The 27,107-nt window shown below is 42.8% G+C and overlaps 1 protein-coding gene across 1 annotated transcript; it reads left to right on the forward strand.

Annotated features, from left to right (window-relative positions):
* Positions 1-4,536: 4,536 nt before the first annotated feature.
* Positions 4,537-14,796, forward strand: LOC129701637 (biorientation of chromosomes in cell division protein 1-like). The gene is made up of 4 exons (XM_055642960.1): positions 4,537-4,715; positions 8,355-8,479; positions 12,692-12,879; positions 14,266-14,796. Exons 1-4 carry the CDS (start codon positions 4,596-4,598, stop codon positions 14,295-14,297), a joined length of 465 nt encoding a protein of 154 aa, XP_055498935.1. The 5' UTR covers positions 4,537-4,595; the 3' UTR covers positions 14,298-14,796.
* The last annotated feature ends 12,311 nt before the right edge of the window (positions 14,797-27,107 follow it).

The raw sequence follows: 27,107 nt of genomic DNA on the forward strand, positions 1-27,107 counted from the left end.
CTATCATCCAGAGCTGTGAAAGAGGTCCTGGACCCTATCCCCCATACGCAACACCGGCCAATCACCATAACCATCCGATCCGCTCTCCAAGCAACAACCGTCCCCTTCCGCAGAAGGTTCAATCTGCGGAAGGCCGACTGGCTGTCATTCCAACAGGAGATCGAAGACTCCATCCCCAGTATTCCATCACACCCCAACAACTATACCATGTTCACAGAACTGCTGAAAAGGTCAGCCAGGCGACATATACCAAGAGAATGCCAGACCGAGTACATCCCTGGGCTGTCGGAAACATCCAGCGGTCTACTGAAAGCCTACCACAGGGCATATCACGAGGACTCTTTTTCCTCCACCACCATGGAACTCGGAGAGATCCTGTTGAACACAGTTGGGGAGGACCGAAGGCAAGTCTGGAAGGAGTTGATAGAAAACACCAACATGACCAATAACAGCAGGAAGGCATGGGCCACAATCCGCCGCCTCGGTGAAGACCATACCACACCGCCCACGCTCACAACAGTCACAGCAAACTCAGTTGCAGCACAGCTGGTGGCAAACGGTCGTAGCCAAAATCGGCGCAGACCCACAGGAGAATACCGCCGGACAGCGGTAACAGACCACCTACAACCAGCCAGCGCCCTCACCAAGCCCTTCGACCTAGAAGAACTCGAAGCTGCAATGAGCATGCTGAAACCTGGGAAAGCAGCAGGAATCGATGATGTACTGACGGAAATGATACAGCACCTTGGACCTAAAGCAAAGACCTGGTTCCTAGCAATGCTGAACTCATGCATGGCACAGAAAACAACCCCACCTGTATGGATAAAGGCCAAGACGGTCGCAATTCCCAAACCTGGAAAGGACCCATCATCCCCAAAGAGCTACAGGCCCATTTCCCGCCTCTGCATCACCTACAAGCTCTACGAGAGGCTACTACTCCAACGCCTTATGCCAATTATAGACTCCAAGCTTACTAAAGATCAAGCTGGTTTCCGCCCTGGCCGCTCCTGTGCCGGGCAGCTACTGAACCTCACCCAACACATTGAGGACAGTTTTGAGTGCAAACTCATCACCGGAGCAGCTTTCATAGATCTCACCGCTGCCTACGACACTGTCCAGCACGGCACCATGACTTGTGACCTCGACCTGTGCTAAGTCATCAAAAGCCTTCTCAACAACAGGCGTTTCTTCTTTCAACTAAACGACAAGAAGAGCAAATGGAAAGCCCAAAAGAATGGCCTACCACAAGGCAGCGTACTGGCCCCCCTCCTCTTCAACATCTACACCAACGACCAACCACTTCCCCCACAATGCCGCTGCTTCATCTATGCTGATGACCTCTGCATCACCACCCAACAGGAGAACTTCCAGAAGATCGAGTCTGTCCTGGAAAGCGCCCTCCAAGAGATGACAACCTACTACAATAACAACCACCTGAAGCCACAACCCATCAAAAACCCAACTATGCAGCTTCCATCTTAAAAATCGAGATGCAGGAAAACAACTGAGCGTATCATGGGATGGCCACAAACTCTCCAACCACTTCCACCCTGTGTACCTCGGAGTCACACTCGTCAGGACACTCTCTTTCAAAACCCACCTTCAGAACACCAAAGCCAAGGTCAACACTCGCAACAACATCCTGCGCAAACTGGTAAACTCAAAGTGGGGCGCTGATCCACCAACCATCCGTGCAACTGCCCTAGCCCTGTGCTTCTCCACAGCTGAATACGCGTGCTCAAGCTGGAGCCGCTCCCACCACACCAAACTATTTGACACAGCCCTCAACGACACCTGCCGCATTATCACGGGATGCATAAAGACAACGCCAGTCCCGTGCCTCTACGCCCTAGCTGGTATTCCCCCCCCCCCCCCCCCCCCCCATATCAGATGATCCATCGTTGCCCAAGACGAGTGGAGAGCACAGGGAGATCGATACCAGGCACCCCCTGCACGGACACACAGCACCTCCACCCCGACTGAAATCTAGAGCCAGTTTCTTGCAGACAGTCCCACCTCTCCAGACAACCAAAGAAACAGCAAGGACCAACATCTGGAAAGATGAATGGAACCAGCTCAACACATGAGCCCACGACTGGATGGAGAGAGGAATCACTCCGACTGAATGCCTCGCCAGCGGGCACGACCTCCCATGGCCAACCTGGAAGACCCTCAACAGATTACGAGTGGAGCAGGGGAGGTGCAAAGCACTTATGAAAGCATGGAACTACCAGGCAGAAGACACATGCAGCTGTGGAGCAGTACAGACACTGTCCCACCTACTGGAGTGTGACGACGCTCCCCAGTGCAGCCCCCAGGACCTGGCTGAACTGACTCGACCAGCTGTGACCTGCGCCAGATACTGGCAGAACGACATCTGAGATTGCAATGGACTCGAAGAAGAAGAACCAATGTAATATTTGTAAACCCCTTCATTACATGTCCTCGTCTTCCATAGCCCAGGTACCTTATTTCACATATAAATATATTAAATTTAGGCTCGCTGGTCTCGTCATAAAACTGCAATGAAAAAGCACCAGGGGAGGCACCGATCACATCTGCCTCACTGAGGGGGTGTGTCTTGAGCCCAGTGGAGGGAGAGCGAGCGTCAATTACGTAGGTTCAGCCCACGTAATTGATGCTACCTCACTCTCCCTCCACGCTAGCTAACTGCAGCAGCGGCGGCGCCGCACTGGATTCCACCGCTGGCGGCGCTGACTTTCAAGCCGCGGGTGGCGCTGACTGGTAGGTTGATTAGTTGATTTGTATTTGTAGGTTGGCCGATTCCGAGGCACTGGGCCGCTAAGAGCTCCCAATTGGGCCCCGCGCCTTAGGGGGCCCCGCGCTGGAGTAATGTACTCTCAGCTCGGGTAGATCTACCCCGGGTGGAGGGGGGAAAGAGAGTTGAGGGGTGGAGGGGGAAGCAAGGGGTAGATGTGGAAGGGGGTGTGAGGGGGAATGGAAAGGGGGGAGGTGGGTTGTTCCCTCACGGTCTCGGGGCAACGCTCCCGCCCTTCCAGTCGCCTTGCTTAACACGCACAGCCCAAGCTCCACCACTCTCTCCCCGGGGAGACGTGGCGATCAATACAGGGAGGGCCTGGTCACTGATAATAGCTAGTGCCTCCCCAGCCATTGACCTCACCGCACGTCATTGAAAACATCATCCATTCCTTCTCTCCAGAAATGCTGCCTGTCCTGCTGAGTTACTTCAGCATTTTTTGTCTGTCTTCTTCCAAACATTTGCCTTTATTAAATTACATTATTGATTGAGCGCCTTTGCTAATTTTAGACAATGAAAGAAAGAATGTCAACAGAAAACGCTTATTTTCGGACCTAGAAAAAGTTGCTTTAGAACTAAACAACATTATTACAAGGGTGTGTAGGAAGGAACTGCAAAAGAGGATCTTTGCTGCAAATGCTGGTTTACTTAACCTGAAACATCACCCATTCCTTTTCTCCAGAGATGCCACCTGTCCTGCAAAGTTATGTTAGCATTTTGTGTCGATTATTACAAGGATGTCAGCTTTCATATTACAGTAAAGCGAAGGGGATATTCCCTCATAACATCAATGAGAAATACCGAAATCTAATTAATCTGCTGCTGCTGCTGCTGCCGGAGAGTCGGAGGCTCTCTACAGGTCTGTGGACGACGGCGCCGGGAGCCCACGGCTCCCTGGGGGGAGACCGCTTTTCGGGGCTTTTGCGGCGGCGACTTCTCCCGCCCGAGTTGCGGGGTCGAAGAGCTCCTGGAGCGGGGCCTGACACCACTGCCCCGCGCGGCTGGAATGGCCGCGGACTCTGCGAGCGCACACCGGGGTCTCCAACACCAAGACCCGGTGTGCGACCTCGCACCACCCGGCGTGGCTTTAATGGCCGCGGGACAATCGCCATCGCCAGCCGGGGGCTATGACTTTGACTCTGACATCGGGGGGGGGGGGGAGAGTGCAGTGGAGAGAGAAGTTTATTTGGCCTTCCATCACAGCTATGTGATGGATGTTTATGTTAAATGTAATTATGTTGTGTCTGGGGTCTATTTGTGTGTAATGTAATGTATGGCTGCAGAAACGGCATTTCGTTTGGACCTCCAGGGGTCCAAATGACAATTAAATTGACTCTCTTGACTCTTAAATAAGGTGAGTATGCGTTTGAAATGTTTAATCTCTGGAAAGTTATGTTTCTGAACGGTTAAGCCGAAACTGTTAACCTTCATCCATGCTTTCACTTAAAATAAACGGATATTGCAAGACTATTCCCTGTTCAATGGCTTTGCTTTGCTTTGCTTGAGAGTCAACTAGTCCCATGGTGTGAGATGGAATGAAATGTTCCCTCTGGGTTCCAACCTGAGCGCAGGCGCTGTGGGACGCGGTGTCATCTGGGTATTGTAGTATCTCAACGTACGTCAGCCAAATTAAACTACACTTCCCAGACGGCACCGCGTGTTTCCCGCTACCCGGCGGAAGTAGTTGACGGACGGCGGGCGAATCGGCGCAGGGTTCACGGTTCACACTCACTCCTCCCTCCCCGTTACCGCCGCCATTGTCATTAAACCCGGGTTTCCATCCGCCCCCCTCCCCCACCCCCCCCTCACCCCAGCCATGGCCAAAAACCTGCCGCCTGAAGACCCCAACGTCATCGCCAAGATCGTGGATCATCTGAAGAACCGCGGTCTGTTCGACGAGTTCCGCAGAGACTGCCTCGCCGATGTCGACACGAAGGTGAGGGGTGACTGCCCCGCCCGGGCCCACGTTGTTCCCCATCGGGCCGCTCGGCGTGCCCGCACCCGGCGCAGGGATGGTTAACGGGCCTCGGCCTCTGCGCCAGGCCTTGGACCGCTCCCAGACCTTCCGAACCTCCACATACCGCGGCCCGGTAACTACACCAGCGCTCTCTGCGCCCTGTCTGCCCCACACCCGCCTCTGCTGCCATCAGATCTTGTAGCATCCCTCGTTTCCTATTCCCTTTTCACCCCCTCGGTTTGCTTGTAAGGGATGACAGTTAAATGTTTTCTCAGGGGGGGAAGGGTGTTTGTAAGTTAATTACCTAAAATTGAAGAATACAATGTTCCATTAGGTGGCTAGCTACCCAAGTAGAACACGAGATGCCTTTCCTCCAGATTGTATGTGGCCTGATTCTGACAAAGGAGGAGACGATCGACTGACGTCTACTACACAGCTACACCTGCCTCTTTGTCGGGTACGTTGAACAATCCTTGTTCAATACGTACCAGGGCCCCATCCCCGACCTTTACCTCTGTTACATTGACGACTGCTTTGGGGCCACCTCCTGCACCCACACACAACTGACTGACTTCACCACCAACTTCCATCCAGCACTCCAATACACCTGGACCATTTCCGACACTTCCCTACTATTCCTTGACCTCACCATCTCCATCGCAGGGGACAGACTTCTGACCGACATACACTACAAACCAACTGACTCACATGGGTATCTGGACTACACGTCTTCCCACCATGCCCCCTGTAAAGACTCCATCCCCTACTCCCAATTCCTCCGCGTACGCCGCATCTGCTCCCAGGATGAGACGTTCCACACCAGGGCATCGGAAATGTCCTCGTTCTTCAGGGAACGGGGATTCCCCTCCGCCACCATAGATGTGGCTCGCACCAGGGTCTCATCCATACCCCGCAACACTCCTCTCTCTCCCCATCCCCGCACTCGCAACAAGGGCAGAGTCCCCCTAGTCCTCACCTTTCACCCCACCAGCCGGCAAATACAACAAATAATCCTCCGCCACCTCCAACGTGACCCCACCACTCGCCACATCTTCCCATCTCCCCCTATGTCTGCCTTCCACAAAGACCGCTCCCTCCGCAACTCCCTTGTCAATTCTTCCCTTCCCTCCCGTACCACCCCCTCCCCGGGCACTTTCCGTTGCAACCGCAAGAAATGCAACACCTGTCCCTTCACCTCCCCCCTCGACTCCATTCCATGACCCAAGCAGTCGTTCCAGGTGCGACAAAGGTTCACCTGCATCTCCTCCAACCTCATCTACTGCATCCGCTTCTCTAGATGTCAGCTGATTTACATCGGGGAGACTAAGCGGAGGTTGGGCGATCGTTTCGCCGAACACCTCCACTCAGTCCGCAATAACCTACCTGAACTCCCGGTGGCTCAGCACTTCAACTCCCCCTCCCATTCCCAATCCGACCTCTCTGTCCTGGGGTTGGGTCTCCTCCATTGCCAGAGTGAGCAACACCGGAAATTGAGGAACAGCACTTCATATTCCGCCTGGGTTGCTTGCGTCCGGATGGCATGAACGTTGAATTCTCCCAGTTTTGCTAGCCCTTGCTGTCTTCTCCCCTTCCTTAACGCTCCATAGATGCTGCTGCACCCGCTGAGTTTCACCAGCATTTCTGTGTACCTTCTACTACACAGTTGTTTGGTCTACACCTTTTCCCACTATGCCTCTTGCAAAGACGTGTTCCTCTACTCTCATTTTCTCCAACTCCGCCGTTTCTGGTCCCAAGATGAGGCTTTCCATTCTACGACATCCGAGAGGCCCTCTTTCTTTAGCGAACATGATTCATCCCCCCCCCCCCCATGCTATTGTAAGATGGATCCTTCATCTGTGTCTCCTCTGTCCCATGGTTATGCTCTGCTTGCCCTAAACGAAACAAGAATAGTGTTCTCCTGGTCCTTAACCTTTCATCCTACCAGCTTCCACATCCAATACATTATTCTCCTGTATTTCTGCCACCTTCAACGTGGTCCCACCACCAGGCAAATTTTTCCCATCTCCACCTCTTTCTGCCTTCTGCAAAGACTACTCCCTCTGCAAGGTTCACTCATCCCTTACCCTGCACCAAACCACCCCTACCCCAGATACATTGCCCTGCAACCTCAGAAGTAACATCTGTCCATATGCATCCTCTCTCACCTCCATCCAGGGGCCCCTGCAGTCCTTCCAGGTGAGACGGAGGTTCACGTGCACCTCATGTACTGCATTTGCTGTTCCTGATGTAGCCGCCTTTACATCAGAGGGACCGACTAGGTGACTGTTTCGCTAAACACTTATGCTCAGTCCATCAAGGCCTGCAGGCTCTCCATTTTGTTAACCATTTTAACTCCTCTTCCCATTTCCGTACTGACCTTTCTGCCTTGGACAACCTCCATTGCGAGAGTGAGGAAGGACGCACACAAACTGGATAAACAGCTCCTCTTATTCTACTTGGGGAGTGTTTGTCTCTGGCCTTTGTCCAACCATTTGCCAGTTATTTTATTTGCCCATTGCCTACTGCTCCCCTCCCCCTTAATTTGCCATGCTCTGTTCTGCCCCCATCGTAGCTTTCTACCTTCCATCACCCTCCATCTTCCCTCACCATCATCAGTCTGTAAAAGGTTCCTGACCCGAAATGTCACCAACCCATGTTCTCCAGAGATGCTGCCTGGAGCTGAGCTACTTTTTTTTAGATCAAGTTTGATTTTTTTTTTGGAAAAATGATTGAGTGAAAAAACAAACTAGAAGCATATCTACAGAGTACAAAATGTCCTCTAAGTCAGTTCATATATTCTTTTCTTGGAATAGAATTCCAAATCTTGCTGGATAATTCCTGTGCTTTCCTCAGTTGTTCTTAAAGATACTTTTTTTATACACTATTAACAAAGATAAAAATATGCTCTTTGTTTGGGGAAGCCATGTAAAATGTCACGGAAGCAAATTAAATCCTTTTGAAAATAGAGAACTTCATTAGACCTTGTGAAATGCTTGAATGTTATGGAAAAATATCTTTGATAAGTAACTTGCATATAGTAAAGATGCCCATGCAAAATATTCATTCCGATGAAACTGAAATGTGAAAACACATATTTGTTCATGTGCTTGTGAATATCAACATGATGTATAACAGGAAACTTAACTTCTGATCTGGAATAAGTCATTATTGGTTTTTATCCTGTTTTTTTTTCCCTTTCCCCGTCTAATCATCTGTAGGATAGCCTATGACAGAGCGATGGAGCAGAGAATCGGGTCGAATGTGCAAACCAAGCTAACTCGCATAAATCCTACACTAGCACAATTTCTATTTTCCCAGCTTTCCGTACAGTTCCCTCCAGGTTATTTTACCGAATTACCCACTTGAGGCAGTTTACAGTGGCCAATTGGTCTATTAACCTGGACATCTTTAAAAGGTGGGAGGACACAAAGTGCCCAGCACCCTGTGAAAACCCACAAGGTTGGAGAATCTACTAACTATGCCAGGAAGCGTGGAGAGGATTTAGATTGGTTTTCTTTTGTCACCTGGGATGAGGCATGTAAAGGGGAAACATGTTTGTGCATGAAAGGTAAATGTGAGTAATTGTTGGCTTGATTTCATCCATTTTCTTTTGTGTAGCCAGCCTATCAGAATCTCAGACAGAGAGTTGATAATTTTGTGTCCAACCACTTGGCTAATCATGAGTGGAATCCAACTCTTAACAAAAATCAGCTGCGTAATGAACTTCGACAAAGGGTCTGTAAGTGAGTACATTAATTAAACTCCATAGAAATGTTCATTTCTTAAGTAAAACGTTTTGACCAATCTTGCAATCATAAAATATTACTTATATTACAAGTTATGCTTTTACTCTGGCTCATTAGCAAACTTACAATTATGTCTAATCAAAGATACCAAGAAGGCCACCATTGTTCTTCACGGGGGAGTGTCGTGAAGAACAATGGAGGACTCAGCGTCGGGGAACCTCCACAAAGAACAATGGAGGACATGGCGTGGGGAGACTGCAGTGAGGGACAATGGGAGTACAAAGGGGGACCCGGTGTGGAGGAGGAGGGGGGGGGGGCACTAATTTAGAAAAGTCTGTGTTTGCTCATTTGTTCTGGTGAAGGCACTGTGCACACGGCAGCCAGCCAGCAGTTGCTTGTCTATTTATTTTTGTTTTCACTTTTAATTTCAAGTTTTTTGTGTACCTTATGTTTTGTGACTGTTGGCAGACCAATTTTCTTATCGTATCTATGGTTAAATAGCAATAAACCATTTTCTGGGGTAATGGGAAAAATAGATTGGTGTAAATTTTGCTAAATTCAAATAATTTAATTTTCAATATTAACATGCAAAATATCGTGGTTTTTTTTACAAAACATATTTCTTGCCCATTCAAAAGTAATCTTAAGCATGAAGAACTGGTCATCCGAAATGCTCCTTGTTCCTCCAACATTTTCTTTTTTTGTTTTTTGTAACATTGGATTTTTTTTATTTGCTCCAATATCACACATCACACTGGCATTTTATTTTTTAATTTCCCCACTTTCTTTTCGTGTTGCTACTTAAACTGTTATGCTGCCTCTACATCTTTTTGAGCTTGCTAATTACCTGAAGAAAAGTCAACTTGACGAAAGGAGTGGAGAACATAGACACGTAAAAACTATTAGACCTTTAACAAAAATGTTTTGACTGAATTAAATGTATGTTGCAGCTAGGAGGCTGCAAGGTGACTTGGATAGGCTGGGTGACTGGGCAAATGCATGGCAGATGCAGTATAAATGTGGATAAATGTGAGGTTATCCACTTTGGTGGCAAAAACAGGGAAGTAGACTATTATCTGAATGGTGGCCGATTAGGAAAAGGGGAGATGCAACGAGATCTGGGTGTCATGGTACACCAGTCATTGAAAGTAGGCATGCAGGTGCAGCAGAAAGTGAATGGTATGTTAGCATTCATAGCAAAAGGATTTGAGTATAGGAGCAGGGAGGTTCTACTGCAGTTGTACAGGGTCTTGGTGAGACCACACCTGGAGTATTGCATACAGTTTTGGTCTCCTAATCTAAGGAAAGACATTCTTGCCATAGAGGGAGTACAGAGAAGGTTCACCATACTGATTCCTGGGATGTCAGGACTTTCATATGAAGAAAGACTGGATAGACTCGGCTTGTACTCACTAGAATTTAGAGGATTGAGGGGGGATCTTATAGAAACTTACAAAATTCTTAAGGGGTTTGACAGGCTAGATGCAGGAAGATTGTTCCCGATGTTGGGGAAGTCCAGAACAAGGGGTCACAGTTTAAGGATAAGGGGGAAATCTTTTAGGACCGAGATGAGAAAAACATTTTTCACACACAGAGTGGTGAATCTCTGGAATTCTCTGCCACAGAAGGTAGTTGAGGCCAGTTCATTGGCTATATTTAAGAGGGAGTTAGATGTGGCCCTTGTGGCTAAAGGGATCAGGGGTATGGAGAGAAGGCAGGTACAGGATACTGAGTTGGATGATCAGCCATGATCATATTGAATGGCGGTGCAGGCTCGAAGGGCCGAATGGCCTAATCCTGCACCTAATTTCTATGTCTGTTTTCTTTCTATAGAATCTTATACCTTTAGTTAACTTTGTCTGGTTAACAGGTTGTGTATGGAAATATTTCACATTCCACGTACTTTTGACTAACGTCAAATTTTCTCCCCTTTCATGATGAAAGAGAAACTGTTTATTTTTCATCGGGTTTCAGAGTATAAATTTAAACTGGACAATTCCATTTACGAACTCGTACCCTAAACCTTTCTGCAAAAACTGAAAACTTTATTCACAAAATTCACTTTATTACATTCATTTCTATTTTATATAACAGCTTTTGGTACAGTGGATCTCCAGTAGTAAACTTCTGCTCAATAGTTAGACAGGTGATTGCTCTTAGTTTCCAATACGCTTTTACTGTGGGTTCATTTTTGCCAAGCTATTCACAGTTAACCATATAACCATATAACAATTACAGCACGGAAGCAGGCCATCTCGGCCCTACAAGTCCGTGCCGAACAACTTTTTTCCCTTAGTCCCACCTGCCTGCACTCATACCATAACCCTCCATTCCCTTCTCATCCATATGCCTATCCAATTTATTTTTAAATTATACCAATGAACCTGCCGACACCACTTCCACTGGAAGCTCATTCCACACAGCTACCACTGTCTGAGTAAAGAAGTTCCCCCTCATGTTACCCCTAAACTTCTGTCCCTTAATTCTGAAATCATGTCCTCTTGTTTGAATCTTCCCTATTCTCAAAGGGAAAAGCTTGTCCACATCAACTCTGTCTATCCCTCTCATCATTTTAAAGACCTCTATCAAGTCCCCCCTTAACCTTCTGCGCTCCAGAGAATAAAGACCTAACTTATTCAACCTATCTCTGTAACTTAGTTGTTGAAACCCAGGCAACATTCTAGTAAATCTCCTCTGTACTCTCTCTATTTTGTTGACATCCTTCCTATAATTGGGCGACCAAAATTGTACACCATACTCCAGATTTGGTCTCACCAATGCCTTGTACAATTTTAACATTACATCCCAGCTTCTATACTCAATGCTCTGATTTATAAAGGCGAGCATACCAAAAGCTTTCTTTACCACCCTATCTATATGAGATTCCACCTTCAAGGAACTATGCACGGTTATTCCCAGATCCCTCTGTTCAACTGTATTCTTCAATTCCCTACCATTTACCGTGTACGTCCTATTTTGATTTGTCCTGCCAAGGTGTAGCACCTCACATTTATCAGCATTAAACTCCATCTGCCATCTTTCAGCCCATTTTTCCAAATGGCCTAAATCACTCTAGACTTTGGAAATCCTCTTCATTATCCCCAACACCCCCTATCTTGGTATCATCTACATACTTACTAATCCAATTTACCACCCCTTCATCCAGATCATTGATGTAAATGACAAACAACAAAGGACCCAACACAGATCCCTGAGGCACCCCACTAGTCACCTGCCTCCAACCCGACAAACAGCCATCCACCATTACCCTCTGGCTTCTCCCATTCAGCCACTGTTGAATCCATCTTGCTATTCTGGCATTTATACCCAACAGTTTAACCTTCTTAACCAACCTTCCATGAGGAACCTTGTCAAAGGCCTTACTAAAGTCCATATAGACAACGTCCACTGCTTTACCCTCGTCAATTTCCCTAGTAACCTCTTCAAAAAATTCAAGAAGATTAGTCAAACATGACCTTCCAGGCACAACTCCATGTTGACTGTTCCTAATCAGACCCTGTTTATCCAGATGCTTATATATATTATCTCTAAGTATCTTTTTCCATTAATTTGCCCACCACTGAAGTCAAACTAACAGGTCTATAATTGCTAGGTTTACTCTTACCTTTTTAAACAATGGAACAACATGCGCAGTACGCTAATCCTCGGGGACTATTCCCGTTTCTAATGACATTTGAAATATTTCTGTCATAGCCCTGGCTATTTCTACACTAACTTCCCTCAATGTCCTAGGGAATATCCTGTCAGGACCTGGAGACTTATCCACTTTTATATTTTTCAAAAGTGTCAGTACTTCTTTTACTTTGAAACTCATAGTATCCATAGCTACTCTACTAGTTTCCCTTACCTCACATAATTCAATATCCTTCTCCTTGGTGAATACCGAAGAAAATAAATTGTTCAATATCTCCCCCATCTCTTTTGGCTCTGGAGATAGCTTCCCACTCTGTCTCTCCAATGGACCAATTTTATCCCTCGTTATCCTTTTGCTATTAATATAGCTGTAGAAACCCTTTGGAGTTACACGAAGTTCTAGTAACAATGGTCTCAGTTCTGTATTTTGAGTGAAATAGAAATGTTGGGCATTGTCATTTGAGACATGGAAATATTATCCCTATTGCAAATGAAAAAGTAATGAACAAAGTTTATTTGATAAATATACTAAATTATTATGTTTGCATCTCCCAGATCAGGAATGTTGGAATCTGGTGTGGACAGAATTATTTCTCAGGTCGTGGATCCGAAGCTGTATCACATATTCAAACCGCAGATAGAGAAGGCAGTTCATGAATTTATGGCCACAGAAATGAATGAGGAAGCTGTACCAAATCCACCACAGGAACCTGAAAAACAGGAGCTATCTGCTCCAGCTTCAGGTACACCCTGAGGTCTTGTAACATCTTTTTACTTTTCTATTTCTGCATTCATTTATTGCTTTGATTTCATAATGCCTCACTTTTACACTGTAAAATCATTAAAATCCATTTAAGAAGTGCACTTAATATTTGAATACAATGAGCAGTTTTTTTCTATTTGAGTTCATCCAAAACAAGGGGACAAGTAATTCTGACATCATGTGGTCTGGCTTGATTACATAAATTATTCTGTTTTCTGTATTGCATTAGTGGAGGCCATTTAACTTGTGTCCACTTCATGTTCCCAGTGTTCCATCAACTAAATTCAGTCGGGTACAAATTATGGTGTAATGCATTCAATTGCAGACAGTAGAAGAGCATGTCCCAATGGAACATCTATCCACTAAACATTTATCTTTGAACATCTTTATTAACCCGGTGGTAGACACAAAATGCTGGAGTAACTCAGCGGGACAGGCAGCGTCTCTGGAAAGAAGGAATGGTTTATTAACCCTGTGTTATTGTTAATTGATACCAAACCAGGGGTAGGTTCATCGATTTCTCTCTGTTTAATCTACTTCATCCAGTAAACGTGATTCCTTTTTTTGTCCAACAAGTTTGGTTGGATGTAGGTATATAATCCTTTGTTAAAACCATTTCCACCATGCCACAACATGTATTTGTCATTCCTTATGACATTGTAAACATAGAACGATGCAGTACAGGAACAGCTCTGTTGTCCCACAATGTTTCTGCTAAAAATAACGCCGTTAAATTAATCTACTCTGTCGTGTGATCTATATCCACCATTATCTGCATATCCATGTGCCTATCCGAAAGCCTCTTCGGGTTGGGAGATTGCAACCTTCACTTGGTCCGCCCTGTTTCGACAAATGCAATCAACCCGGTGTGCACAATCAAATAAGATCAAATAGAACAAGTTGTCCAACAACTTTATGCTGTGCACGCCATACGCAAGAAGAAGAAGAAGAAGAAGAAAGACTCTTAAATGCCACTATTGTATGCCTCAACCACCACCCTCTAGTCTTTGACATTTCCACCCTGGGGTGAAAGATTCTGACTGTCCACCCTATATATGCCTGTTAGGTTATATTCATTTATTTATTTGCCTTTTATTCACCATCTTATAAATGCTACGTTCATCCAGAACAAGGCTTTTTATTTAGTTGTTTACTATTTTCCCTCGTCTGCCTCTAGTTGGAGATGTATGCCTTGCTGTGTGTATATAGCCTGTTGCTTACAGGTGATCTGTGGTTACATTTGCTATGCTCATCTTGATTAATCTGAATGTAAGAAATTGTACTATCTTCTACATGAGTTTGTTAAAATATAGTTCACTTAAAATCTGTCTGCACGTTTAGCTTTGATTTCTGTTTTGTCTTACAGGTAACACTTCAAATGCTCTAGCACCAGCATGACTGAACATTTTCTACCTACAACTGTAACTGCACAATCAGTCGAGAATATATTTTGACTATGGGACAAAGTTGCTTATCTAGGATTAATCAAGACATGTTGTTTATAGTTTACATTAACATTGCTGAATGCTTTTTATGAAATAAGAACTGAGCAATGAAGAAAGTGTAATTTGATGGATCTCAATTTGGAGATTCTGTAAGAACAGATGCTGAGACAATTTTCAATGCCTGAAATTTTGAAGAGAAATTTAGACTATTAGAGTAAATGAAGAAAAAGCTCTGGAAGAATTCTGGCTTCCATTGAAGGAGGACCTGTACTGAAGATTATAAACAAAAAAAAAAGAAGAGTAATACCCAACTGCCCAAAAGGTAGTTCCTGTTTCTAAGAGCATATTGTGCATGTAATCCTTTGATTGTGTTCTATTATACCAAACACAACGAGACTTTTATTAATGGGTTCAAACAATGCTGTAAATAAAAACATCTGTGGTTTTTTTGTCATCTTTAAAACATTTCGTGCTTGTTTTGAGGTACCAATTTTTAGACACTAATTTTCAGTCATTTAATATCTGCAATATAAATCCAAAAGGGTTGACCCTGTATAAGACGTTCAGGTGAAAGTTGCTTTTGACTGTCTGTATTTAAAGATACTATCTTTGAAGGATTGATGCAGCTGAGTTTCTAACATCACTTGTATTTTAGTTCATTAAATGTTGAAAAGTAGTTGGGTCCTCGGCTGCATGGTCGCCCAGCATTATATAGGGAGTTTTTCCTGTGTTTCGCATTTTCACAAAAATCTTCCATTGTGGATAAAGTAGAAGATGTTCTATTATTTCAAGTGACACACTTTCTGCCTATTTGGTCCTATTCAGAAATGTCTTGGTTTTTAGAGGTTAATCAAAGGGGGGGACTATCATTGCATATTTTGAGACAACTCATCACTGTAATCCTGATTTCTGGTTGTGAAGGAGCATTGCGAGATGTTTCTCTAATTTCTCATTCTACACTGTAGTGAAAATACAGCTATTCTGTGACCGAGCTTATGTTGGTACGCACTTGTTCAGAATGATTATGCCTGGAAATTTAAGTTTTTAAATTACACTATCCCTCCCAATGCCAGCCAGTTATGAGATTGCACAACTATGCATGCTTTTGTTTACATTGATATGTGTATAATATTCCAAAATAAAGTCCACAATCGGCTCCATAGACAAGAACTGATGGCTCACATCCATAAATCAGTCTTGCAGCAGTTGGGCATACAATTGTACACTATGATTATAATGTTCCACTATTCCACAAAACAGAACTCGAAGCCACTATGAGATATTGGAGATAAGACTATTATACACCCTTGTCATTTTTATTTGCGCACTCATTTACTTCCAGCTCCAATAATGGCATTTGAATTAGCTCTCTGACTTAACACAATTTTTGTCAATTTAGAATTCTGACATGAGGACAAGTTAACAAAAGCATTTCAAGTTTGATTTCTTATCTATGGTAACTTGAATCTTCTTCAGGATGGGGCATGCCAATTACCTTCAAAGCTTCCAAGGTTTATATTGGTAGGGTTTGTGCTCCAGGCATTTACAAGAATGCTTACATTAAAAATGAATGAAAATGGACTATGTTGTTTCATTTTTTGACCAATTAGAACTATTTGCTTTCATGGTCACACATTTTCCATTCGCCAGTAAAAGCTATCTTGATGTGATTTGTGTAAAGCGCAGTTATATATTGGAATAGATTTAAAAAGTTTTGAGTTATTTTTTTTAAATGCGATTCTTTGTTTTGGTTTGTTTTGCAGGATAATTTTGAAGATTAATCTTGAAAACCTCCCTAGACAGAACAGTTCCCTCCCCCTACCCACCCCCTTCCAAAGGTAATGAAATGTATGTTCACATATTTTCTGAGAATTCTACACGTTCAATACAATCAGTTTTATTCGTCACATTAAACAATACTATCTGATTTCTTCAGAAAATAACCATCTGAAGAAGGTGTGAATGACCATGTTTTGGCTGTTGTACCTTTTTTGTTTTGGCAGGTTTTGGTTTGAATTTCAGAAAATATTTTCCATTTATAAAAAATTTAAAAAGGTAATGTGTGCTCTGGTGGAACATTAAGTGAAATGTAGGATTCAATATTTTGCTCTTTTATGTTGGGTGTCTGATTTCAGGTGACTGGAATTTGAAGTCAATATTTGAAATGTTCAATATTTCAGTATTGACTTGGAAAGATAATGACTTAAAAATAAGCGCAGTTATTTAAAATAGCTTTCCTAATAATTAATGAAGGGATTGGGTCTAGTTCAATACTAACCCGTAAAAGAGCACAGCTATTTCTTGTCTTGTGGCTTGCATATTTGGCGGCTTTATCGTACAAAATAACCACAGGTTGGTAATAGCAACTCGGGCTGAAACATAAGAATGGTTATGGCCAGTAACATAAAACTTGTGGACAGCCTAAATATGTGACATTCATTGTGTGCATTTTGTTTTGTAGCATTCCATATTTTGTTAATCACATAATTTGAGAAGTTAATTTATTTTCAGACACAGGTCTTGATTTCTCTGAACACCAGAACTTCTGATGTGAAATAGGATATGGGAGAGTAAAATCTTAAATTGTCTGGGTCTTTTCACATTTTTTTCAATGTGTATTTGATTCATGGCCAATTTATAATTTGTGCCATTTTATGTTATATTCTTAATGATGAAGAGATCATTTTCATCAAACTCTGGATTATTTGAATTTAAAAAAAGTATTCCACTGTGACTAGGTTAGATACATTTTAGTGCTAGTGCGTCCAAGAATTTGTTGAATCACTGGATTACCAAGATTATAGTGAATACTGTAGTCCTTTTGTTACGGGAAATCATAAGTATCATTTCATCCAGATTAAGGTCAACAGGGTACATTTTATAGAAGTTACAAATGGAGCTGAATTATTGGTTCTGCGATCAAATTGTAGGGCTGGTCCCCTGTAAATGCATGATTACACAGCTTTGTTGTTAAGAGTGCACAGATAAGTACCATTTATTCTGTCATATAGTAGTTATGGTTACATTATAATGCAAATTAAATTGGATCAAGTTGACCTACATGATTTTGTTGTTAATTTTACAAATGGTCTTTTAATGCCCTTGTGACTTTGCTGCAATAGCTTACCTCTAAATTTTCTGCATTTAGCTGCTAAAACTGTTAAAAGCCATGTTTCTGACTGAGTTCACTTCACTCTAGATAGGGTTCAACTGAAATCTAGATTCACTGTTTCCTACGGGTAGTAGAATTTAGAAATGTCAGTGTGGTAACTTTGAAAGGAGTTGATGCACAGAATTTATTACAAAATCTCTACTACTTTACTCTTTAGTCAAAATTTATTTCCTTAACTTGTGGCTAAAATAATCTAGTATTGACACTGAAATGGAGTACTGTGAAATTCAATTGTCTTATTTAAAAAAAATAAACCTAATCAACAATCTATTGTGCAAAAGATACCAAAATGTGATGTTTGTTTATTGTTATACTTTAAGAGCGCAAATATAACTTTTTGGTAATTTCAATAAAATTGAGCAATGTAAAAAAAAAATCATTTGTACCAAATAAAAGTTTACAGAAAGTTGAGAATTGTGTGTTCTTGTTAATTATATACAACATACTGGTAATTTTTAAAATAAGCCTTAAACGTAGATCATATCGGTTAGCTGTTGCTTTATATCTGTACCAAGAGTTTAAAAAAAATAGACTCTGGAAATGGTGGTTTGGTGATTAAATGAACACACCAGTGCCTAGTCTAATGTCCTGAAAATAAAAGTTCAAATCTCATTTTGAATTTCAGTTTGATTAATTATATTTTAACAATTTGTCTAGTTTCAATAATCGTGACCATGAAACTAAATTATTGTTCAAAAGCTGGTTCACTGATGTAGGAATGAAGCTGCATCAGCACTGCCTTTATATAAAACTATCCTGCAGCAATGTGATTACTTAACGTGATTAGCTGCAAATAGCCAGGCAAACTGTATGACTACTATTTTAATGAGGGAAGACGGCGATGTGCCACCACCACCTCCAGGGTAATCAGGGGATGGGTAATAAATGGAAGTCTTGAGACTAAAGCTTGCATTCTATCATTACTTGCATTTCACATTGAATCTGGACAAGGTGAGCGCCCCATTATAAGACAAGCAATGTATTAACGCAACACCTAGTGTTGCTTTGGGATGTCTAAATTCCAATAAATTGGACCATTTGGCATGTCGGAAATCTAATCAAGGCGTAAGAAAATAAATAAAAATATATGATTTCCAGTTTTCCTCTGTGCGTGTTAGATAAATATAATTCCAGTTTTCATTCTTGACAATTCTAACCATTGGGAGTATACCATAAGTACAATTTAATATGCTGTATGAAATATGAAAGTATTGTCATTTGTATTTTAGCTATTCTCTAAAATTACTCAATTGTCCAATTTATCATGCAAAACCGCCTCTTCCATAGACCTTATAGACAATTCACACTACTTCTGGAAAGCACATCAGTCTAAAGAAGGGTCTCGACCCGAAATGCTGTCAATTCCTTCTCTCCATAGATGCTGCCTCATCCGCTGAGTTTCTCCAGCATTTTGTCACGATTCACATCTCTTTGAGGGTTTTTTTTTCATCTCTAGCCTTTGTCCAACTATCTGAAAACTAACCCTCCCCCCCTCCCTCGCCTATGCTTACCTGCCCTACTTTGTCTAGACTCTCATCTCTTTTAGCTCTTTCTATTCACCCCCCCTCCCACCACCACCACCACCAATCAGTCTGAAGAAGGGGCCTGACCCGGATAGTCAGCTATTCATGTTCTCCAGGGATGCTGCCTGACCGCTGAGTTACTCTAGCACTTTGTGATTTTTCTTTCCCCGAAGGTGAAAGATGTATTCTCTTGGTCACAAATTTGTGCTTTTGGGACATAGATATTTTAAATGTATTTAATTCCACAGTTGGTTAGTCATTGGATGACTGACTTAAAATGCTTGGCTATATGAAAGTCATAATAATCAAATGATTCATAGTTCGAATACTAAAAACCCATTGTTATCCATGTTAAGTTTTTCACTTTTTTAGTTTAGTTCAGAGATACAGCGTGAAAACAGGCTCTTCGGCCCACCAAGTCTATGCCGAACAGCGATCCCCGCACATCAACTATCCTACACACTAGGGACAATTTACAATTACACCAAGCTAATTAACCTACAAACTTGTACGTCTTTGGAGTGTGGGAGGAAACCAGAGATTCCTGAGAAAATTAATGCAAGTCATGGGGAGAATGTACAAACTCAACAGACAGCACTCGCGGAATTTGGAAAGAAGGCTCTTAATCAAAAGCTTACACACAAAAAAGACACTTAATGAAATAAGTAGCACCCATTGTATCCCTTTCATGACATCCCAACATGTTTTATAGCCAATGCCAGACTTCTGACGTGTAATAAGCAATTTGCCAGCCAATTTTAATGTAGCCACATTGCCAACTTAATGTAACAAAAAGTTGGTAGGGACCATATACTCTGATTGAGAACTATAGATTGAATAAATGTTAGTAAGATAAGTGTGGCTAATACCCCTATTTTTTTTAACATGGTGTCATGGGACTATGTGGGTCCACCAGATATAACATGGTTTTATATTTCATCTAAAACATGACACCTCTGACATTGTGGCATTTCTTCAGTATTGCACTGGTTAACAGGTTAGAACTGCTGGAGGATATTTGGAAGTCATCTTGTTTGACTTGTAATGACTCATTGATTTGGAAAAGGATGATGTGTACATAATTTTGCATTACTGACTGTTGCCTGTACTGGTTTGAATTAAATGAGTGTGATCTCAATGGCTGAGTTAGTGTGGAATTAAACAGCTTACGATTCATATCTAGCCACTAAGGGTTCCATTGAAGAGATCGAAAAAACATGTGCTAAATGCCCATATGTCTGGTATGGTACATAATGGGACACTTTGTTATGCCTCCCAAGTTACTTAATTATAGAAGTAGACATGGAGCAATGAAGAACAAATCCCACAATGCTATGATGCTTAGCCAGCTGACAGGAATGACTGATGCATCTGAAGTTTACAAGATAATATACCCCAACCCTGAATTTACTTTGTGCATCTTGGCATATGCATTAGTGGTGGATGTGTGAAATAGGTCTCATGTTTGAGGAGAATTGAAGCCATTTTTTTGAAAAAAGAAAGTCAGTATAGATGTGTTGAAGGCTAATTATGTTTTATTAAGTTGAGAGATTTTGTTGAGAAAGCAGTGAATATCATTGATGATTTGGATACTGTTGATTTGCATTTTAACTTTCAAAGTTTAACAAAGTGCCACTTAATAAAGTTGTTAACAATAGCATTTAATCCTAGTGGATTTAAGGGTCTGTGGAAGCATGACACGGAAAGCAGAAGACAATTGTTTTTCACCCTGGATCGAAGATTGCAGTATTGGGACCACTGATATACATTAGGGATGTGAATTTGGGAACAACGGGTTTAATTTCAAATTTGCAAGCTTAAATGAAGAAGACAGTAACAGACTTAAGGAACACGGACTGGTAAAATAAGCAATATAGAGCAGATGAAATTTCATGTAGAAAAACATAAAGTTAAATATTTTGGTTGGTAATGTGAGGCAATATGAACTGATTAGCTGAATGTTAAATGAGTTGTGTACAAAATTCTTGAAAGGTGGCAAAATTGTAACGCATTTTGTGCTTGCGAAATAGAATTCATAAGCAAAATGTAAACCTCTGTAAAGTGCTGATCACTCTCAGCTAGAACATTGGAAATCAAGATGGACCAGATTTTTCACCAAGTGGGGGGGGGGGTGGGGGGGGGGCGGGGGCAGGAGAAATGTAATTAAATTGCACTAGGAATGGGTGACCAATTTTTCAGTGATGCTGACATAGTTTCTCTGGATGGGTAAGATTAAAATAAAACGAGTAGATTATTCAGAATAGGCAATGTTTTGGAAATAAAGAATAAACTGTTTCCAGTGGCAGAACTGTCAGTAACCAGAGGACACAGATTTAGGTTGATTAACAAAAGAACCAAAGGAGACAGGAAACATTTTTAATTGGCTAATTACTTTGGTGTGGACTGCACTGCCTAACGAATGATGCAACCTCCTTTAGTAGCAAACTTCAAAATATAATTGGATAATTACCAGAAGTATATACAAGTCAATGGGAGAGGATTGGGAGAATAAGATTAACTGGATCACCCCCATCACAAAGGTAGACACAATATACCAATGTCTTCTTTCTGTTCTATGTAAAACTAGCTTTTGAAATGATCTGAATTCTCAGAAAATGATTCAAGTGTAATTTCTCTTGAATTTCTATTCATTGTGCGCAATATTGTCCTTGATGTAAAATGTTCTTGGCAGAGTTTGCAGCCCACAAGAAGATTTTTCAAGTCCTAAAAATGTATCATGCAATATGCTAATTATTTCCTTTCATTACATTAATAATGTCCAAGAATGCAGCAAGAAATTAAAAATTGAGCACATGTGATGCATTCTGTTTTAATACTTGGTTTTGCGTGATTATGGAAGTATTTAATGGAAGTACACTAATCAATCTTATTGCGGCCTTTACATTACCATTTAACCCTTTCCCCACACATCTGTTCTCTCAGTGTTAATGCTGATCTCTTCGTATGCATTTTGAATGTGAAGGGGAGGTTCACAAGGTCGAAAACAACAACAAAAAATCTTGTACTCCACAGCCAATGGAAAGTTTCCTGTGTCAAGTTCTTTCGCAATATTATTTCAATAAGTCTATGTACTGTTCTTCTAAACTCCGCAGAATGTAGACTTGCTGTACTCAAGCTTTCCTCATGGAAGAATCCCTCCATGCCAGAAATGTGAATAGTGTGACTTGTGCTTGCTCTAAAGCAACTTTTCTCCTCCGTCGGTATGGAGACACAACAGTCCACAATGCCCCTGTTATCACGGCCTTATCAGGGCTCTCGCTTAACTTTTTTTCCCTGTTGCTAGCCGGGCAACCTTGGCAGCTTTTAGGTTGCCAAATTACATTTTAGGTGGTCATTTAAGATGGCTTGCATGACGCGCGCTCGGACGAAGTGCGCAGTTACCAGTCGGAATTATGCATTCACATATTATTTCTGCTTCAAATAAAGTCACAAACTAACATATTCACCAATCAAGACATGATATATACCACAATGACATGCAGCAAAATTATAATACGGTATCTCAACTCTTTTTACACATTGCAGTTAATGCAATTTTTATTATTTCTTTCCACTTCCAAACAAAAATGTGGTTGGATTATTCAGCGTATGATCAACCTGTGTCAATAAATCCTGGACCTTGATACATATATGCTTAACCATGCACACTACAAGCATGTTTTCGGTGAAGGACCGAACATTATCGTGACATGGCCATAACATAGGTCGTTATTGCTATTGGTACAGAAACACTCTCACTTCCCACATAATTTATCCACAACAAAATATACAGGTTGCAAGGAATTTTCTAAAGGCATTTTATGATAATAGCTGACAAAACTGACTATACCCATCTGACATTACACTAACTAACAAGAGATGGCCAAAGGACATAAATGCAGCAAATGTTTGGTAATATATTTAAAGGTGTCAAGACGCCACATTACCAGACATTCAGATTAGATGTATGTGGCAATGAAGATACCCAGTTTGTAAGCACCATTTTAAAAAAAAATTGTTGATAAACGCTTTTTCCATCAGTCCCACTTCAGAATTAACGTTAAAATTTCAACTGAAATATCCTGACAAAATTTGTGATGTATATGACTGACTGTAGAAGTAAAACCTGGATAAATTCAACGTATAGTTGTGAATGTTGCTCATTAAATAACTACAGTACTGATACTCCATATTAACAGCATTGATTTGCCATTAAAATGAATTCTGTAATAACGTGTCAGTGACAATCGAACACTGCGGTTTTAATATTTCACGTGTTCAAAATTTAATTAATCCATCTTTATGGATTAAAACAAATAATAACATTGGGAATTAAAACATTTGATTGCATTCCGTTATCAAACATAGTCAATGTTAGCTCTGAAGACATTTCCAGCCACAAGGGTTGGGTTGGGGGGGGGGGGGGGGGGGGGGGGGGGGGGGGTGGTGGGTGGTGGTGGTGTATAACTCGGTGTGGATTGGATGGATTGAGGCAGGGGAATTAGTGAGTGTTGGTTGGAGTAGGTAAATTTATGAGGGGAGAGCGCGGGGAATGTCAGTGGGGTTGAATGGGGGGGGGATCTGTGCAGGATGGATGGGGGGAGCAGTGCAGGATGAAGGGGTGAGCAGTGCAGGATGAATTGGGGGACCAGTGTAGGATTGATGGGGCAGGAGATTCAATGCGAGGTGGCTATGGGAGATCAGTGCAGGATAAATGATGGGGGGGGGGGGGGGGGGGGGGGGGGTAGTCCACTGGGGATGTCAGTGAGGACTGAATAGATACAGGAAATGGGGATCAGTGCAGGATGAAGAGGAGGGCTCTCAGGATAAGGGGAGTGGAGGAGGGCATATGAGAGAGAGAGAGGAAGGGGCAGAGGAGGTGGGAAGGAAGGCCAGCGCTCCTCGGACGACACCTATCAGGCACGAAAATCGCAACCAAAATATGGAGGGGACCGCGGACAGAATATCTTGGTGGCCGCCGCGCGCGCACACACACACACACACACACACACACACACACACACACACACACACACACACACACACACACACACACACACACACACACACACACACACACACACACGCACGCGGCTTCGGAGGAACAGTAATTTCAGCTCAATCCAGCGCTAAATGCATCTCAGCTGCCTGTCTCACCTACAGCCCCGTCTCAATCCAGACACGGCTGCTGGTTAACCTGGCGGGACAGGCAGAGCTGAGCTGGGTTTTGCACTGGCTGTGGGCCTGGGGGCGCCGCACCTGTCTGACTCCCGACGCCTCTGGCCATCCCCGGGCGTGTGGAGGCTCTCGGGTGGGGACGGGGATGGTCCAGCGATTGCAGCGCCGGAGACCGGGATCGATCCTGGCTGCGGTGCAGGTCTGCCGAGATTTTGGTTCGTCTCCCTCCTCCAATCACCCCCCCCTCCCCCTACTCTACTTCCGCCTCTGACCAACACCTCCCTCCTCCAAGGGTCTGTTTTGAAAGAGCCGTTGGCGGAGTGGCAGCAGCTGCCACTAACAAGCCGGGAGGGGCGGGGTGCGGTAGGAGGAGATGGAGATGGAGCTGTTGCTGCTGCTGCTGCTGTTGTGCGGGGCCCGTCTTTAGCTCCGACCCTCCGTCACGCCACACTTAGCATCTTTCCCACAACCATCGCCGACACAAAACGTCACGTTCCTTTTTCTCCAGAGATGCTGCCGGACCCGCAGAGTTACTCCAGTTTTTGTGTGTCTATCTTCGGTATAAACCAAGTTGCCAAGCCGGGCAAAATGACTCGCCGTTTAGGTTGCCCGGCGGCAGTTTGAGTGGTCATTGGCACCCAGGCAACCGTGAATTTCGAGCCCTGCTTATTCTGCATGAAGATATCTTGTTCATATATTCCAAGCCATTTGTACTAAAATATAATTTACCTTCACTATCACTTGCAATACCTATTGACATCTTGTGTATACTTATAACTTATGTATTGGAATAGAGCTGTCAATATTTTCTCTCACCTTTGAAAAATTGAATCAGCTTTATTATTTTCTCTCCAAAATTGATAATTTCACATTTCAATGTTTGCTTTTCTCTGCCACAATTTTTCTTCTCATATCCTGTCTTATCCCTTTGCATCTGTTCTGGTCCTCACTGCTTCCATTCTCATTAAACATCTTTATCATGAGCAGTTTTGATCACTATTGGTGTAACTTACAAATCCCCTGTTAGCTGTGGCCAGAAGAGAAGGATGAAGAATTTAAATTTGAAATCTTTGGAAAAAGGAAACCTTAAGATTAAAGTAATGACGAAATGCTGCTCTGAAAGTTAGGTGCAGCACTAGATAATAATGGTTGAAAATATTTCATTGTTATGTAGGTGGTATAGATAAGATCACACATAGCTTTGAATTATTAAGTTTATGTAATGCTTTAACTATCACATGTTGATTTTTGTTCAGCAATAAAGTTAGCATATGTTGAACATGCCACCTTTTGGATCTTCACAGGATGTCCATCTTGCCTGTATATTGAAGGACTCCTGCAATTTCTTCTCTAGCTTCCCTAAGTGTCCTTGGATATATATGATCAGGCCCAGGAGATTTATCTACCTTCATATATCTTAGGACATCCAGCACCTTCTCAACAGTAATATAACTGTCCTCAAGACATCTCCATTGACTTTCCCAAGTTTCCTATAATTCTTGTATTTTTCTGTAATAAAAACGGAGGAGGAATGTTAATTGAAGACCTTGCCCATCTCCAGCAGCTCAAGACATAAATGACGTGGTTTTTGAGGTGCCCTATTGTCTCTCAGTTCCACTTTCTCCGTGAATATGTCAATCCTGGCCAGATTGGAGAGGCTAGGAGTCTAATACTGGGTAAAGGCTTCACGACTGCTGGGATATTTGGTCAATTTGAAAGTGGAACTGGGACAAGCTGCAGAGTGGTGCCAGTTTGTCTAGAGCCTAGATCCAAGCTGCAGGAAGGGAATGGGAACTTCTGCGGGCCCTGTCAATTAGGTGCACAATGCATAGAATGGATTGGATGACTGCAAACCAGACATACACCTTGTAAGTAATTGTAAATAATGTTGTAAAGCTTTACTTTACTGAATGTTGATTGGATGAGGTATTGAGCCTTGTCTGGTTTTCTTGTATATCAGGGTAAATGTTGCGATGTTTGCTTCCTCTGAGAAACACTGTTTGAATACAATGTATTAGACACTGTAATATTGGGTTAGAGAAATGTCTGTTATGTATGGGGTTAATCGATATCTGTAATTGGATGTAAAGAGACCACCCCTCGTTCGGCCCCTCGAAGTCCGGGGACCTATAAAAGTCCGCTGCCATGAGGTCCTGCGTCAATCTTCTGGGAGAACGCTTGGGACTACGTGACATTCTGGAGTGTCTCAGCGAGGCCTAGAGGGCTTGATCAGGCAGATACGAGGATTGAACCCACGGTGGTTAGGTATAATAATTGAATTGTAATTGTGTTTTGTCAAAATAAAGATTAGTTGCGCAAGTGCTTGATTCAGTGGTTTTCGACTGAAACTAGAAGAGGGAAGCTTAGAACAATTTATAATTATTCGTCAATTCATTTTCATAATCATAATTGTAATTTATTAGGCAAGTATATTTTGCAACATGCGAGGAATTCGGTTTGTCACAGTCATACTAAAAAAGCAACAAGAGACACAATTACATAAAAATTTGCCATAAACATCCTCCACAGCGACACTCCACATTCCCCACTGTGATGGAATGCAATAAAGTGGAACTATCCTCAGCCGGCGATCGAGCTCCCACGTTTGGGCGGTATAAGCTCCCGCATCGGAGCAGTCGAAAACCCCTGCGGCTTGGAGTTCCTGAAATCCTTCATGATGTTAAAGTCTGCTTCATGATGTTAAAGTTCGCAGCTCTCGCAGGCTGGAGCACCAAAGGCCAACCCCTGCTCAATGGATTGCCCGCTCTGAGATGTTAAAATCCAATAAGCTAAAACGTGTGCATGCGTGTGTGTGCTGAACACGTGACGCACGGTTCAATTTCGCTCTCTGTCTCTCCCACCTCTCTCCCCATCTCTCTCTCCCCTCGCC

Source organism: Leucoraja erinacea, chromosome 11, assembly GCF_028641065.1.
Source record: "Leucoraja erinacea ecotype New England chromosome 11, Leri_hhj_1, whole genome shotgun sequence".
Taxonomy (NCBI): domain Eukaryota; kingdom Metazoa; phylum Chordata; class Chondrichthyes; order Rajiformes; family Rajidae; genus Leucoraja; species Leucoraja erinaceus.

Coding starts and splice junctions, on each gene's coding strand:
- LOC129701637 (XM_055642960.1), top strand. CDS start 4,596: ATGGCCAAAAACCTGCCGCCTGAAGACCCCAACGTCATCGCCAAGATC. Junction 4,716..8,354: donor TCGCCGATGTCGACACGAAG/GTGAGGGGTGAC, acceptor TCTTTTGTGTAG/CCAGCCTATCAGAATCTCAG. Junction 8,480..12,691: donor CTTCGACAAAGGGTCTGTAA/GTGAGTACATTA, acceptor TGCATCTCCCAG/ATCAGGAATGTTGGAATCTG.